Here is a 15189-nt window from a genome sequence, read left to right as displayed (position 1 = left end):
ACTATACAGGCAAAAGAAAAAGTGCTGTGTGTGTGTGTGTGTGTGTGTGTGTGTGTGTGTGTGTATGTGTGTGTCCTAATCCTAGGGCTTGAACTCTGGGCCTGGATGCTGTTTCTGAACTCCCTTTTGCTCAGAGCTAGTACTCTACTATTTGATACACAGCTTTACTTGCAGATTTTTTTGGTAATTGGAAATAAGGGTCTCCCAGACTTTCCTGCCCTGGCTGGCTTCAAACCGAGATCCTCAGATCTCAGCCTTGAGTAGGCAGGATTACAGATGTGAGCCACCCATGGTTGGCATACAGACTGAATTTTGACCCACAGACTCCGTTCAAAGGATTTAGTTATCAGCTGGGTGCCAGTAGCTCACACTTGCAACCCTAGCTACTCAGGCGGCTTAAGATCTTGGTTCATTTAACCTGGGAAGAAAAGTTCAAGACAGTCTGTCTCCAATTAACTCGTAAAATGTCAGGCTGGCATTGTGGCTCAAGTAGTAGAGCATCAGCTGTGAGCACCGAAGCCAAGCAAGAGCTGGAAGCTGAGTTCAATCCCTCGTACTGGGGCGGGAGGTGGGGGGAAGGAATGGTCTATCAAATTTATTTCTACTTGTTTCTCAGCTAAAATAATCAAACTTCTGGCTGCTAATGAGAGCTACCAAGCAAAACAAAAGGTAACTAGTATTGGCAAATTGATTTATTTCAAGCCAGAAACAAACTGTTGTAATTAGCTGGAACAACCTAATTGGATTAAGTGTCTGCTCACTGTCCCCACTTGCCTCACACTCACTTCCTTCTCAGTCAGAACCCAGTCAGACCCACAGAACACGTGGGCAATGCAGGCACACAGAGCCTAATGCGCCAAAGCACCACACTGCACTGGCTCGGGACCTGGCAAGCCACTGCAGACGTGCTGGGTCGACTCCCAGCAGCTAATTTATCTATGATCTGAAATTACACCAAATTTCCAAAGCCTGGGGAAAACATTTCCCATGAGTTAGAAGTTAATTTATTTGCAGGGGGAAATGAATGGCTGCCTTTTGCTTTCCTGACCCTCCCGTAGGCACCAGGAAGCAACAAAGGAGAGACCCCAGACAGAGCCTTCACTTTATTCAAGATGGCCTAGAATCAGCCAAGGGTGACAGAGGACATAAATTCCACAACCCATCAGAATAGGTCTGAGGATCCTTTAAGCTAAGGGGTACCATCTATGTGAATGCATCCCCTTCTGCTTTTGTATGCTGCCCTAAAGGATGAGGGATGCTGAGATTGTGTAGTATTTGGGACATGTTATTAAACTTCTGTGGCTTAGATGGCCACAAATTAGTGAAGTCGGTTGTTGGGACAGCAGCCAGAGATCATTTCCCTTTCTTCTGCTCTCTGTAATTTATTTCATGGCTACTGAGGTCCTTCTTACTTTGTATTCTAAAAAGAAAAAGGAGGAGGAAGAAGATAAGGTGGAAAATGAGGAAGAGGAAAAAGGGGACTAGCAATTAACTGACATTTTTAGGGCTGGAAGAAACAATATTGAAGACTACTTCCCACTATCCCCCCACACACAAAGATCACTTGGATATAACAGTAACAAAATAAAAATTCATTTTCCAATCACAGTATATTCACTTAAACCACTCTCAATCCTTATAAAAGCACTCAGAATGATAAGAACCAAAGGAGGGGGAAAACTCAGCCAGTAAGGGTCATAATTATTTTTTCCAGCTGGATAAAACAACTCGCCCAAGGCAAACTTGGTATTTCATGCATCCTCCTTCAGTTTCATCTCCTCAGTCTGGTTCAAGAAGTACAAGGGACCCTCAGGACATCAGACTGCTCCCCTCCAAGGTCAAGCTGCCAGGTACAGCTCAGCACTTGGTATGGATTATAGCTCTTGCAGGATTATATGCTACATGCTTTGTCTGCAGATTAGGACCATGAGTGTCAGATAACTTGCCCCACATTGTACAGTCAGACCAGTGCTGAGCAGACACTTGAAGTCCTGTGGTCTACCTCCATTCCACATCACTCTCTACCATGACAGCATGGTGCACATAGGCTTCCACGGATTTTGCATGGACTCATGCAAATGTAACACCACAGCCCTCAGTCACTCCCAGCACTATTTTCTCAAAATTGTCCAATACTAAGAGGTACCCACTACCAAGGAAGGTTGCCCTGATAAGAACATGAAAATTGGGCTGGGGATATGGCCTAGTGGCAAGAGTGCCTGCCTCATATACATGAGGCCCTGGGTTCGATTCCCCAGCACCACATATACAGAAAATGGCCAGAAGTGGCGCTGTGGCTCAAGTGGCAGAGTGCTAGCCTTGAGCAAAAAGAAGCCAGGGACAGTGCTCAGGCCCTGAGTCCAAGCCCCAGGCCTGGCAAAAAAAAAAAAAAAAAAAAGAAAGAAAGAACATGAAAATTCTAAAATGCCACACACGTTCAAGGAACCAAACTTAAATGTTACCCATTTCATATTGTAGAACAGCCTCCTGGAAAAAAAATGATCCTACAGTGAAAAACCAAAACAGAAGAGGCTGTCCATGTCATTTCTGGTGAGTATAAAGGTCTTGCCCCTCAGGTGGGCTTTTGAGACTTTGTGGCATTTTACAAGAGAGGGCAGCTAGAAAGGAAACCCTTCTTGGGACAAAACCTATTTTATTCATGAATAAGCCCTGGACTTGCTGTTTTGTTCTTTGCCAGTCCTGGGGTTTGAACTCAAGGCCGGGGTTCTATCTCTGAGCCTCTCTGTGCTCAAGGCTAGTACTCTACTGCTTGAGCCTCAGCGTCACTTCTGGCTTTTTCTGTTTATCTGGTACTGAGGAATTGACCTAGGGCTTCATGCTTTGCTAGGCAAGCACTCTACCACTAAGCAACATCCCCAGCTCCGGACTTGCTATTTTTAAGCATCAGTCCCAAACAGAACTACCACCTCAGGCAATGCCATTTGGTACTGAGTCCATCTCACTTATTTTTTAAAAAATTGTCACATTGGGGACAGTGACTTATACCTCTAATCCCAGCTGCTCCAGAGGTAGAGAACAACCAGGAGGATTGTAGTTTGAAGGACCAGGGTAAATAGTGAGACCATTATCTCAGGAAGTCTGTGTTAACTGTCCAGCTGCAGGGAAGCACAGGAAGATTAGGGTCTGAAGACATGCTTGGGTGAGGAAAGGGGGATTGAGAGCCAATCCGAAAAATAAAAGTAAAAACAACTGGGACATAACTCATGAGTAAAGTGCCTGCCTCCAAGGCACAGGGTTCTGAGTGCAAACTCTAGTACTCCCCCCCGCCCCCCCCCCCCCAAAAAAAGGCTGTTGCCAATGGAAATAGGAAGTGATAAGTAACTCCAGGAGCCAACTTCCAATAAATCAAAGCCCACAACTCCAAAGGGGGAATTCTTTGAAAGGAAGTCCTTAAGGCAGGTTTTGATCACCACACACATTCTTACTAGATTTACAGCCCCATGCTGCATCCAAATCAGGTTAAAAGGAAAGGAACTCACTATACAGAAGACAAAACAATACCCTTTTTATTTCGTTTAAAACTCTGGTGAAATAGGTTTCCATGACATTCCTTTTTATTTTTTGCCTGTCCTGGGGCTTGAACTCTGGGCCTAGGCACTGTCCCTGAGCTTCATTTGCTCGAGGCTAGCGCTCTACCACTTAAGCCACAGAGCCACTTTGGCTTTTTTTTTCTGAGTAGTTTGTTGGAGTCTCATGGACTTTGCTGCCCGCTGGCTTCAAATTGAGATCCTCAGATCTCAGCCTCCCGAGTAAGCTAGGATTACATGCATGAGCTACTGGCGCCCAGCTAATAACCCTTAAAAAATTTATGTAAACCAACCTATGGTGAGTCACACTATACAGACTTCATCAGAGTGTGTACAGACGCCTAGAGTATTTACAAATGCTATTTGTTAGGTAGTAAAGTTTCTGTTGCAATTTTTCCAGCACATATCCACAGTCAAAGAAAGGGGGTGTATTTGGTATTCTTGTATAAAAAATTCTTAACAAATAGAGAAAGGCAATTTTTCCTGAGAGAGGGATTTGTTCGGACATGAGTTTTCTTCGGACAGTTAGGAAGATAGAAATGGGATGCAGTTGTAAAATCCTAAGAATGTCTAAGTTAACATTTTTTTTCTTTTAAATTATTTTAAGTACCATTAAGTTAAAATGTTTACATTCATTATAAAAAATGCTGTTAAATCGTATGCAAATGATTTAACACTGATTGCTGCAACGCAAATTGCACTTTTTTTAAAAAAATTATTGTGTACATGGAAGAAAAAAAATATCTTGGTTGCTACCCTGTTTACAAATTCTGAGTGAGCTCAGATCCGTCATCCAAGCTGAGCTTGCAGAAGCATCAGTCACAGCTTGGCAGTCTTGAAAACTGACAATTGCGCTTGACAATACACTTCAGAAAGCAATCCTCGCTGCCTTGAGTACCAAACGGCCTCCAATGATCTCCACGAACCGTGAGCTTGGCATGTGGCACAGATATGAAGAACTTCTAGAAAAACCATAATCGATCCAAAGAAGCATATGATTTGGGGCAATACACATTAAACTTAAAAAAAAAAAAATCTCAATTGTCCTGGTCTCAGTTTCTGCCAGCAGTGCAGGGGCCAATGCTGAGGCAGGCTGGCTGGAGGCGGCCCAGCTGCGAGGAGCGGGGGCCATGCGCTGCTGTCCTTGGCCCTTTCCCAGAAGCAAGCCTCTTGGGAAACACATCGCTTTCAAAACAAAGGCACAGAAATCACGCATCGGAGGAATGTTCAGTCTGTCTGGCTGTCACCATAAGGACTGCTGGTTCGAGGCCCTCGGAGGGGGGATCCTCCTTGTCCCCCAGCAGCACTGGCTCAGGCCAAGGCCAGAGCGCACCAGGAATCCTGTCGCACGGAGGATGTGACTTCCGCTGGGGAGGACAGACTGACGCCGATGTAGAGCCCATCCTGAGCTGAGTACTTGAGCTCGCCGTTCTCAGGGGTGGGGCCTTCTCCTGCACTAGGCATCACCGGGGCGCCCGCCTGGAGACCGGGGACAGAGACATGGTTACCCATCACTTCAAGTCAGCCAATCCACTAGTTCAGGGCACCCAGGAGGAAATCATCCAGCCAGCCTTGCTCTGTCCTGTGGCCCTCGAGTGAGAAGCCCTCCCTGGGCTGCACGGAGTCACCCTGTGGCATTAGTCTCATCCTGGCAACTTACTGTGTGGGGGGCTGGGGGCGTGGGGTGTACTACAGCTTGAACTCAGGGCCTGGGTGCTGTCCCTTAGAGCTTTTTTGCTCAAGATTGGCACTACTTGAGCCACACCAACATGTCCAGCTATTTTGGGTGGTGGTAAATTAGAAATAGGAGTCTTGCTCATGGACTTTCCTGTTTATGCTGTCTTCAAATCATGATCCTCAGCCTCCTGAGTAGCTAGATTTTAGTCCTGAGCCTGTTTTGTTTTGCCAGTCCTGGGGCTTGAACTCAGGGCCTGGGCACTTCCCTGAGCTTCTTTTGTTCAAGGCTAGCACTCTACCACTTGAACCACGGAGCCACTTCCAGTTTTTTTCTGTTTATATGGTACTGAGGAATCGAACCCAGGGCTTCTTGAATGCTAGGCAAGCGCTCTGCCACTAAGCCATATTCCCAGCCCCTGTAACTTACTCTTAAAAACACCATCCACTAACCAGAATGCCAGGACCACCCAGCAGGATGCAGCAGACTGGAGGACGCATGTTTTGCTGCTGACTGTGTTTTCTAACATCTATTCATCCCTAACGTGACCATTCTGGAGACAAAATTTCACCTCTCCCCTGTTTCATTCATTCTCTATCCAATTGAGAAAGGCCAAAATAGAAAATATTATGTAATTAAGTAGACTCAAACCAAAGTAAATGGGATCTTTTTAGACTACAGTTTGAGAAAACAATTAAATTTGAAAGACTTTCTCAAAAATCTCGCCACAAGTATGCATTTTTTTACCATACCTTTTTCCTCCCCCGCTTTTTTTTTTCCAGTTGTGAGGCTTGAACTCAGGACCTAGGCCCTGACCCTGAGCTTGTTTGCTCAATGCTGTCTACCACTTTGAGTGAGCTGGAGATAAGAGTCTCAGGAGACTTTTCAGGCTGGCTTTGAGATCCTCAGATCTCAGCCTCCTGAGTAACTAGGATTGTAGGCATGAGCCACCAGAGCCCAGCCCTCCCTGACACTTCTAGCACCCCCTCCCCTAATTTCAGGATTCCACTCCATACATTCCTGGATATCTGTTATTTGTAACAAGACCTGTTTTTCTTTATTTTTCAAGTAGCTTTTCTTTCAACATGATTCCACTAAATCCCCACAGAAACCAGTCGTAGGAACCAGGGTACCCAACACTGACTAAACTGGATAGAAGAGTGCTGTGCTTCCGTGTTCCTGGAAGCACATAGAGCTTTAGCCAACCTGAAATGGGCTGTTTTCTACTCATCACACCTGCCAAAAGCTAAGGGGCAGGGGAGTAGAGGAACACCCCCCCCCCAGCTCTCATCATGTGACTTACTCTCTGCCCTCTCTAACTTCCTCCCAAGCAGCAGACCAAACCAAACTGCCTGTTCCTTTCCTTGCCCAGAAAAACCTGAGAACTCAAGAAAATCCAGGAACAAGACCCCTACAGTTCAGCATAAATAACACACAAAGGCTAAACTCAAGGGTTTTCTATGTACAAGACATCAAACTGTACATAGTCATTGAAATGTCTCACATGTAAGGTGAATTCTTGTGAAACATTCTGAAATACAATAGTCCTGTCAAATGAACTGTATGTTATGGGTCTGGTTACACTAAATGCACATGTGCAGGCATCTGGCTATTCCTGAGAAATCAGAGTGGAGGCATAGCTCAAGTGATACAGTACCAATCTAGCAAACAAGATCCCTGAGTTCAAACCTCAGTACCAGTGAAAGGGAGGGAGAGGGTAGGGAGGGAAAGAAGAAAAGGGAAACAGAAGCAAATGGTACCCTGGCTCAGTGAGCTACAAGAAGCAGTCACCTTCCTCAGCCTCCTCCTTGTACCCTGATCCTCACTTCCTCACGCATGATCCTGACCACTAAATGAATTTATGTTTGTGACAGTGTTGGCAGGATGCTATGCTGCTTTCATTATTCTAGTTTTGAAAGAAGTTATCATTACATTCTGGGGTTGTAGTTCAATATTAGGAGCATGCCTACAAAGTGTGTGTGAAATCCTATGTTCAATACCAAATATTAGGGAAAACAAAAAGGGTGAAGGAGGAAAAGGTGGGAAAGTCTTGCAATACTGACGTCAAGTGTTCACACCAGGGGCTGCAGGGCTGTATTCTGGTTCACACCTTCCAGAAGGCATTTAGCCATAATGTCAGAGCCACAGGTTCATGTCCTATGTGACCCTGTAATTTCACTTCTGAAAATGTATAAGGAAATCATTCAAAAGAAAGGACAGGCTACACAAAGGAAGCCATCCATTTGCGGCGTTACTTATAATAGTGGAAACCATGGAAACAATCTGATATCTAATATGGGAATGGTTTGGAAAAGCAGGGTACATCCGCTCCATGAGCTATTATGCAATTATTAAAAATAAGATTGTGCAGCAAGATGGAAAAAATCCTGTCATGCCATGTTAAGTGAAAAACAGCAGGATATGGATTCTATGTCCCAAACACAAAGGTGTGTATTACCAGGCAACCTCGGAGAGGGTCACAGGAGGGCCAAGCCTGTTTGCCATCTATACCTTTCACTGAGTATTTTGCTTTCAATATTTTAATGCAGTCACATGCACAACCTACTGTGGGGAAAAATAGAAGACACTAGTACCCAAAATTTGAGACATGATCATTTAAGGTCCCAGCTAGCCTGGGCGTAGTTATAAAACAGCTTGAAAAACTAGAGTATCTATCAGGCACTGGTGGCTCATGCCTGAAATCCTAGCTACCTAGGAGGATGAGATCTGAGGTTCATGGGATCAAAACCAGATAAGGCAGAAAAGTGTAAGACTCTTACTCTTATCTCCAACTAATTAGCAAAAAGCTGGCAGTGGAGCTATAGCTAGCCTTAAGTAAAAAAGGTAAGGGATCGAACATGGACTTTATGTTAGTACAAACAAAACAACAGAATGAAGTACCAGGATGAGGATGCCAAAGGAAGAGGCCAGTGTAGATAGGCCCTGTACACACCCCTGGAATTATCACACACACACACCAGCAAAACTAAGACCTGAGCATCCATGAACACAACCCTACTGGAATCAGAACTCTGAGCACACTGAGCCACGTGTGGCAAGAACTTGAATGCTTGGCACGTTTAACTACAGAAAAAGCCTGAGGACTCTCCTAGTTCCTTTCCTTCCTGGGAAAGAATCAGTACTATTAGTGGGGAGAAAGAAAAGATCAGAGAACATTTATGATAACTCTGGAGGCAGTAGCCAGCACAGAAACACAAGGATGAATTTCAGCTGGTAAATGTGTTTTCCTACTTCTAATGAAACCCATCAAAGGTCTCTATCTAGTTCAATGACACATACCACAGTGTAGCAATAGCAGGCGCTCAGACTAAGCTAAACAAGTATACCTGGAGTGGAGAGGAAGAGAAGAGGGCTTTGGAATGCCCACAGCTGACACAGCTAAGCTTCCTCCCTCCCAGTGCCAGGCAGGCAGCCTGGCCAGGCGGAGGTCCTGCTCCTGCTCCCTGATCAAAGTGCAGTGAGGGTGGAGCAGAAATCTGTTCTGTGTTTCTCTTCACAGCTTATCTGCTCTCCACCCTCCAGACAACTGAAAATGGAGGTACTTCCTGTTGAAAGAATGTGTTATCAGTGCCAGACCCAGCCAGGGCTTAGCACTGCAAGGGCCAGGGTAGGTGGGGGATAAGCAGCGCCACCAGGCTGGAAAACTCCCTCCAAAAGGAAGGAATGACTTCAGGGAAAACTCAGGCAGCTGCAAACTGGGACATGGAATCTCTACTAACCAGATCAGCTTTAGATCACTGACATTTCTGGGTTTTCCATGAGAATAAGCCTTTGCTGTTTTGGACATTTTTCTGAAAAGCTAAGACTTCTCTGATCTGACACACTCATATGGTCAAATATCCAGCAGTGTGTCTCTAGGTGGGATCACCAACAATATCGCTCCCTTATTTTCCTTGACTTCCCATCTTCCCTGAAGGAGAGCTAAATTAACCTCCCCCGAAGAGAGGTAAAGAGACACACAGACAAGATGAAAACGGTGAAGAGCTAAGTCTTGTCACACATAATTCAAATTCTGTGGACTCTGAATTATATACATCATTTTGTATTTGGAGCTTTTTTGCTCAAGGCTAGTACTCTGCCCCTTGAGCCACATGTCCACTCTGGCTTTCAAGTGATTAAAAAAGTCTCAGACTTAAGAGAGTCTCTTAGACTTTTCAGTCTGGGCTGGCTTCAAACCTCAATCCTCAGATCTCAGCTTCCTGAGTATCTAGGATTAACAGTCATAGCCACCAGCATGTGGCTGGAATTATACCCTTTTTTTTCCATAAAAAGATCTTACTAAGAAGTAGGCCTCAGTCAAATTTGCCATCCTCTGACCTGTTTCCCTGGTGCTGGGATTATAGGAGTAAACTACCACATAAGGCCATAATTTCATTTCTGAAATCCCCAAAGGAGTCTGCTAGGATATGTGCCAGTCTCTATGCCGCACCTAATGCTGTCTCATTCTTCAGAAGAACCCAGGCAGGTAGCAGGGAGGATATGGTCACATAGAGAGAGACCTGTAACTCTGATGAAGGTCAGGCTGCTCCCAAGCTCCAGGTCAGCCAAGCCTCTTGCCTGTCCTTCCTCATGCATCTAAGCACATTTGTAATCACAGCTCTTTCTTGTCTAAGAAGCCAGTTGTCACTCACTGCCAAACCACTCCTCTGCTTTCATAGCACTTAGGTTAGACCACAGCATTTCACAGCTGTTTTCCCTAAAGAGGGAAAAAAGGTTTATCCATGTATTCCAATGAGCAAAGGGGAAATACTTGCGTGAAAATCTTCACATCCACTATAAAAACAACCATTTGCATGGAGGCAAAATGGAGCCAGACACAAAAGTGACTCTGATATAAGTAGTTTCGAAGGTGACTCAGAAATATCCAAGAGACAGATTCTGTCTCAGCAGCCAGAATGTGTGAGAATCATCCATCACCACCAAAGCCTCCCATGCTCCCACCACAGCAAGAAAACACGAGTCCCTTTTCCCCGAGACTGCTGTTTCTTACCTTAGCTGACTACAACCTGTTTCTAGAAGATTCTTTTCTGGAATTTTACTGGCTGCCCCTGGGCCCAGGGCCAGCCTCTGTCCACACTGTGGGATGCTGTCTTTTTCAGGATGAGTGAAAAACCTCAGTACCCACAATCTGTTCTAAGCAAAGGAGCAAATTTTATGAATGTGTGCACACTCGAACAGCCAGTACACTGCCTGGGAGGGAGTTTATGAGAGTATTCAGTGATTGTATTCTGGCCATGCCAGAAGGAGCTGTAGGGGTGGGGGTGGGGGACTGGATCCACAAACTCAAGTCAAGAAGCATCCAAAAGAAAAGGCTGCTCTCCGCAGAATGAACCCAAACTACTCACTGTAGTTTCATATTGGAAATGGTAAAGGAACCTGGGTAACATTTCAATAATGAAGCTTTTACTTTAATAACAGAACTGGTTTTGTTGTTGTTTTTTGCCAGTCCTGGACTCAGGGTCTGAGCACTGTCCCTGGCTTCTTTTTGCTCAAGGCTAGCACTCTGCCACTTGAGCCACAGTGCCATTTCTGGCCATTGTTTTTGTTTTGTTTTGTTTTCTGTATATGTGGTGCTGGGAAATTGAACCCAGGGCTTCATGTATACGAGGCAAGCACTCTTACCACTAGGCCATATCCCCAGCCCCGAGAACTGGTTTTTGAGGACAGTGGAGGACTGTCCCTCTACCTCAATGAGGTCAAAGGACCAAGCAACTTTCCCCAGTGTCCTTCAACAAAGAGAGCACCCAAGTATGGAGTATCAGAAGAAATAAAAAATAAGTAACTCTGCTATGGAACAAATGAAAATCTTTTCTTTTATATATGTATATACACATTCATATATATAATATATATATATAATATGTTAAGATATCTTTATTGTAAAGGTGATGAACAGGAGAATGAAAATCTTATAAAAAATGATTCTTTTTGTGATACTGGGGTTTGAACTCAGGACCACACGTTTGCCAAAGGCCTACAGTTCTACATTTTGCTGACTGGAGATAGAATCTAGTGAATTTATTTTCTTTCTGCCCCAACTAACTTGGAACCATGATCCTCTGGCTCTCAGCCTTTTGAGTAGATAGGATTCTGGGCAGGTGCCACCAGCACCCAGCTAAAATATGGTTATTTCTACACACAGTAACTCTACTTCTGTAAACCTCCCCTTTAAGAAAGGAAGGATTTATTTCAACTGTCTTTAGATGAAACAACAAACAAACAAAAACCAGAAATGGCCATGCAAATAAAGTGCATTACTATCATCTTCCAGGATTATATTTAAGTGCTGTTATTTTTCTTGAGCTTCAAAGGGGTCTGTGAGCATCCTCCAGTTTCCCTATGCAATATTCACAAGGACCAGATGGTAGGAATTACTTCTGTCCATTAGCAGGAGGAGGAGAACGTGGGAGACATTTTACAAAACATGAACAGTTCATGATAGTCACACAGACAAATCTGGAGCTAGCGCCTGGCTACCCAAATCTTTCTTCCCCAGCTGCTGAGCCACGAACCCCAGAATAAGCTTCAGACCCATTCAGGCTTCATTACAAATCAAACAACCAACATTGAATGGGAGCTTTTGTTGAAAAGTCTTTGTGCTTATTGTGCTTACTTTAATAAGAGAAAAACAGGATTGTATGCCCCAATTCAGGGAAAACTACTGCGACAACTCCACCAGAAACTGGCCATAGAATCTTATCACAATGACAGTGGCTCAGCACACTCACAAGATCCGAACAGGACACTGAAATCCCTGCCTTGTTTATTTGTTGGAGTGTGCTTGTTAAAATCTGAGATCTATAAAACAACTTGTTTGTGCTGTCTCCCAATTTTCTAAGTGTCTGTCTGGTGTTTATAAAACCTGAGATGATAGGTAGCTGAATTATGAGTTGTCACATTGACTGTGCTTATCTTTGATGGCGTCTTTTTAAATTATTGACATTTCAGAGAAAAATTAACAGGTGAGCCTGCACACGAACAGAGCTGCCAGATTGCATTTAATTCGTATCCCTTACATTTTCATATTGCTAAGTAAATTCTTTTGGCAGACACCCATGAGAGACATAATAAATTACTTTGGTTCCAGTAAAAAGAATCCATTTTCTTCAAAGACTCATTTAGCATTTTAAGCCAGATTTCTTAAATGTAGCCATGTTTTCCCGTAACATTATTTTATGTTTTGTGACAATGTTCTGTATCCTTAATACAGCCAGGAGGGAAAAAAAAAACTTCAGTAGTTCTGTAATTTTCAAAGAAAAGCTGTGTCCTAAGTAAGTTTGAGGCCACAAGAAAAGACAAACAACTTCTGCCTGTCCTTGTTTACCAGGTACTCGGCTTTCAGAGTACTGAGAAACAGTCACTTATTAAATAAACCATAAAGCTGGGAATGTGGCTTAGTTGTAGAGTGCTTGCCTAGCATGCATGAAGCCCTGGGTTCTATTCCTTGTCATATAAACAGAAAAGGCTGGAAGTGGCACTGTGCGTCAAGTGGGAGAGTGCTAGCCTTGAGCACAAAGAGGCTCAGGGACAACACATAGGCCCTGAGTTCAATCCCCACAACTGACAATAAAATAATTCTAGCCAGGCTTGGGTAGCTTGTGCTTATAATCCTAGCTACTCAGGAGGCTGAGATCAAGCTTCAAAGCCAGCCTAGATAAAAAAGTCCATGAGACTCATTTCTAGTGAACCGCCAAAATACCAGAAGTGAAGCTGTAGCTCAAGTGGCAGAGTGCTAACCTTGAGCAAAAAAAAGATCAGTGTCCAAACCCTGAGTTCAAGCCCCAGGAATGGCCTAAAACACACAAACAAAAAAACTTTAATTCTATTATAAATTGGGTGGGCACCTATATTACAACCTATTTAAAGAGCAATGTAGTTTTAGTGTTTCCTAATACACATATAAAGCTGTTAGCTATGCATCTGCTACAACCTATTCTTACTATGCTTTACACCATGTCCCCATCTCTGTCTGTCTCTCTCGCTCGCTCGCGCACACACACACGCACGCGCGCGCGCACGCACACACACACACACACACACACACACACACACACACACACACACTGAAATCCAAACAAGTGTAGAAAAAGCCTTAAGAGATGTGAACTTGGGCTACGCTACATTCCCTGCCGAGCCACATGTGACTTTCCTGAGAAGGCCCATGTGGTCAGTCAGGAACGTGAGTTATTAGAAGGGGCTGTGAGGGAAGAGAAAGGGAGCCTGGCACACAGCGAGCCTGAAGATAAAATGCCAACAAAATATTTATACTCATGGCTTGGAGCATGTGGCAAGTGGGATATTAATAACAGTGATGATTGGTCAGCTCCCAGAGAGGGGGAGCCGCCCTCCATGGGGAGCCAGGAGACGTTGGTTCCAGTCCCCGCTTCAACATGGGCTTGGTCTGTGACCTTATGCATCGCTCTGGATCCTGGCTAACAAATAAGGTAATAATAAAATCTAACCGCAACCCTCTTACAGACCTATGTGGGAGATTAATGATTATTTAACTCATTATTCGTTTAGAAAAGAGGGTTTTGGACTATAAACCCTGGGGCGGGGAGGGGAATGGGCACTTGCCTATTAAGGAATGACTTCATAAAAATTAATTGTAGGCAATTGGAACGGTCTAAAAAAAATTTACTCATGTTAGCACTCACTGCTTATGGAGTAAAGTACACCATTATAATATAAGGATTTTAGTATTGCAATGTCCTGTTTGATATTTTCAAAGAACTTTGTTTCATATCACTATATTAATTTTTTTTGCCAGTTCTGGGGCTTGAACTCAGGGCCTGAGTACTGTCCCTGGCTTCTTTCTGCTCAGGTTAGCACTCTACCACTTGAGCCACAGTGCCACTTCTGGTTTTTTCTATATATGTGGTGCTGAGGAATTGAATCCAGAGCTTCATGTATATGAGGCAAGCACTCTACCACTAGGCCATATTCCCAGCCCCTAAAGTAATTTTTATAAAGCATAATTTTTACTATTTGGTAATACTTTTACTAATTTTATGAATAGTAACATTATTTTTCTTCCTAATATTATATCCACCTGCTATATTTTTAGTACCATAATACATTTCTAAATACAATGTTTTGTATGCTAGTACTAAGACTTGAATTCAGGGTTTCATGCTCTTGTTTGACGCAAGGATGCTGTACAACCTGATTCACACTTCTTCTCACTTTTTTTTTTTTTTGGCCAGTCCTGGGGCTTGTACTCAGGGCCTGAGCCCTGTCCCTGGCTTCTTTTTGCTCAAGGCTAGCACTCTGCCACTTGAGCCACAGCGCCGCTTCTGGCCGTTTTCTGTATATGTGGTGCTGGGGAATCGCACCCAGGGCCTCATGTATACGAGGCAGGCACTCTTGCCACTAGGCCATATCCCCAGCCCCTTCTCACTTTTTGCTGGTAAAAATCTCCTGGACTTTTTCCTGCTCCGGCTGGCTTCAAACCATGATCTTAGCCTCCAGCACAGCTAGGATTATAGGAGCAGGCCATCAGCAACCAAGTATAACATAGTTTGGTACCTACTTGGTCTCTGGCTTTCCACCTGTTTTATTTAGCAGAAGGATAATTGATGCTTACAATTTAGTCAATCCTAAGAAAACTCTTTATTCTCTCTACAGATCTTAAAGAAATTAATATAGTATGATAAAGTGGTAATATTGCTGCACACATCAGCCAGACTGGGTCTATTCAAAGCCCTTCTGTTAATTTGACACTCGATCTTGGATCTATTACTCACTTTCTGCACTTTCCTTGGGAGGAGAATTAAGAGAAAGCACCTGGCACAGACATAAAAGGTACTTGATGGAAGCTAGATTTTCTCCTCTGTCCACTACCTTATTTAAGAAAGTAAAGGATAAAACCCAAGACTCATCCCTGAGGGTTTTTATGTGAATGCTTTTGTAGATTATCAAATTAGGAGTTGGGCGGGGCAGGAG

The 15189-nt window shown here is 43.9% G+C and overlaps 1 protein-coding gene across 1 annotated transcript in view; it reads right to left on the bottom strand.

The window, feature by feature from the left end:
- Positions 1 to 3692: 3692 nt before the first annotated feature.
- Positions 3693 to 15189, bottom strand: part of Gata6 (GATA binding protein 6) — a 28999-nt gene continuing 17502 nt past the window's right edge. The window contains exon 7 of the mRNA XM_048363487.1: positions 3693 to 5027. Within this exon, the coding sequence (XP_048219444.1) occupies positions 4860 to 5027 (168 nt within the window). The 3' untranslated portion in view covers positions 3693 to 4859. The remainder of the gene's footprint in view (positions 5028 to 15189) is intronic.

The sequence above is a fragment of the Perognathus longimembris genome, chromosome 15 (genome assembly GCF_023159225.1).
Source record: "Perognathus longimembris pacificus isolate PPM17 chromosome 15, ASM2315922v1, whole genome shotgun sequence".
Classification (NCBI taxonomy): domain Eukaryota; kingdom Metazoa; phylum Chordata; class Mammalia; order Rodentia; family Heteromyidae; genus Perognathus; species Perognathus longimembris.
Note: the sequence above shows the minus strand (reverse complement) of the source record. Positions and strands in the feature narration are given on the sequence as shown.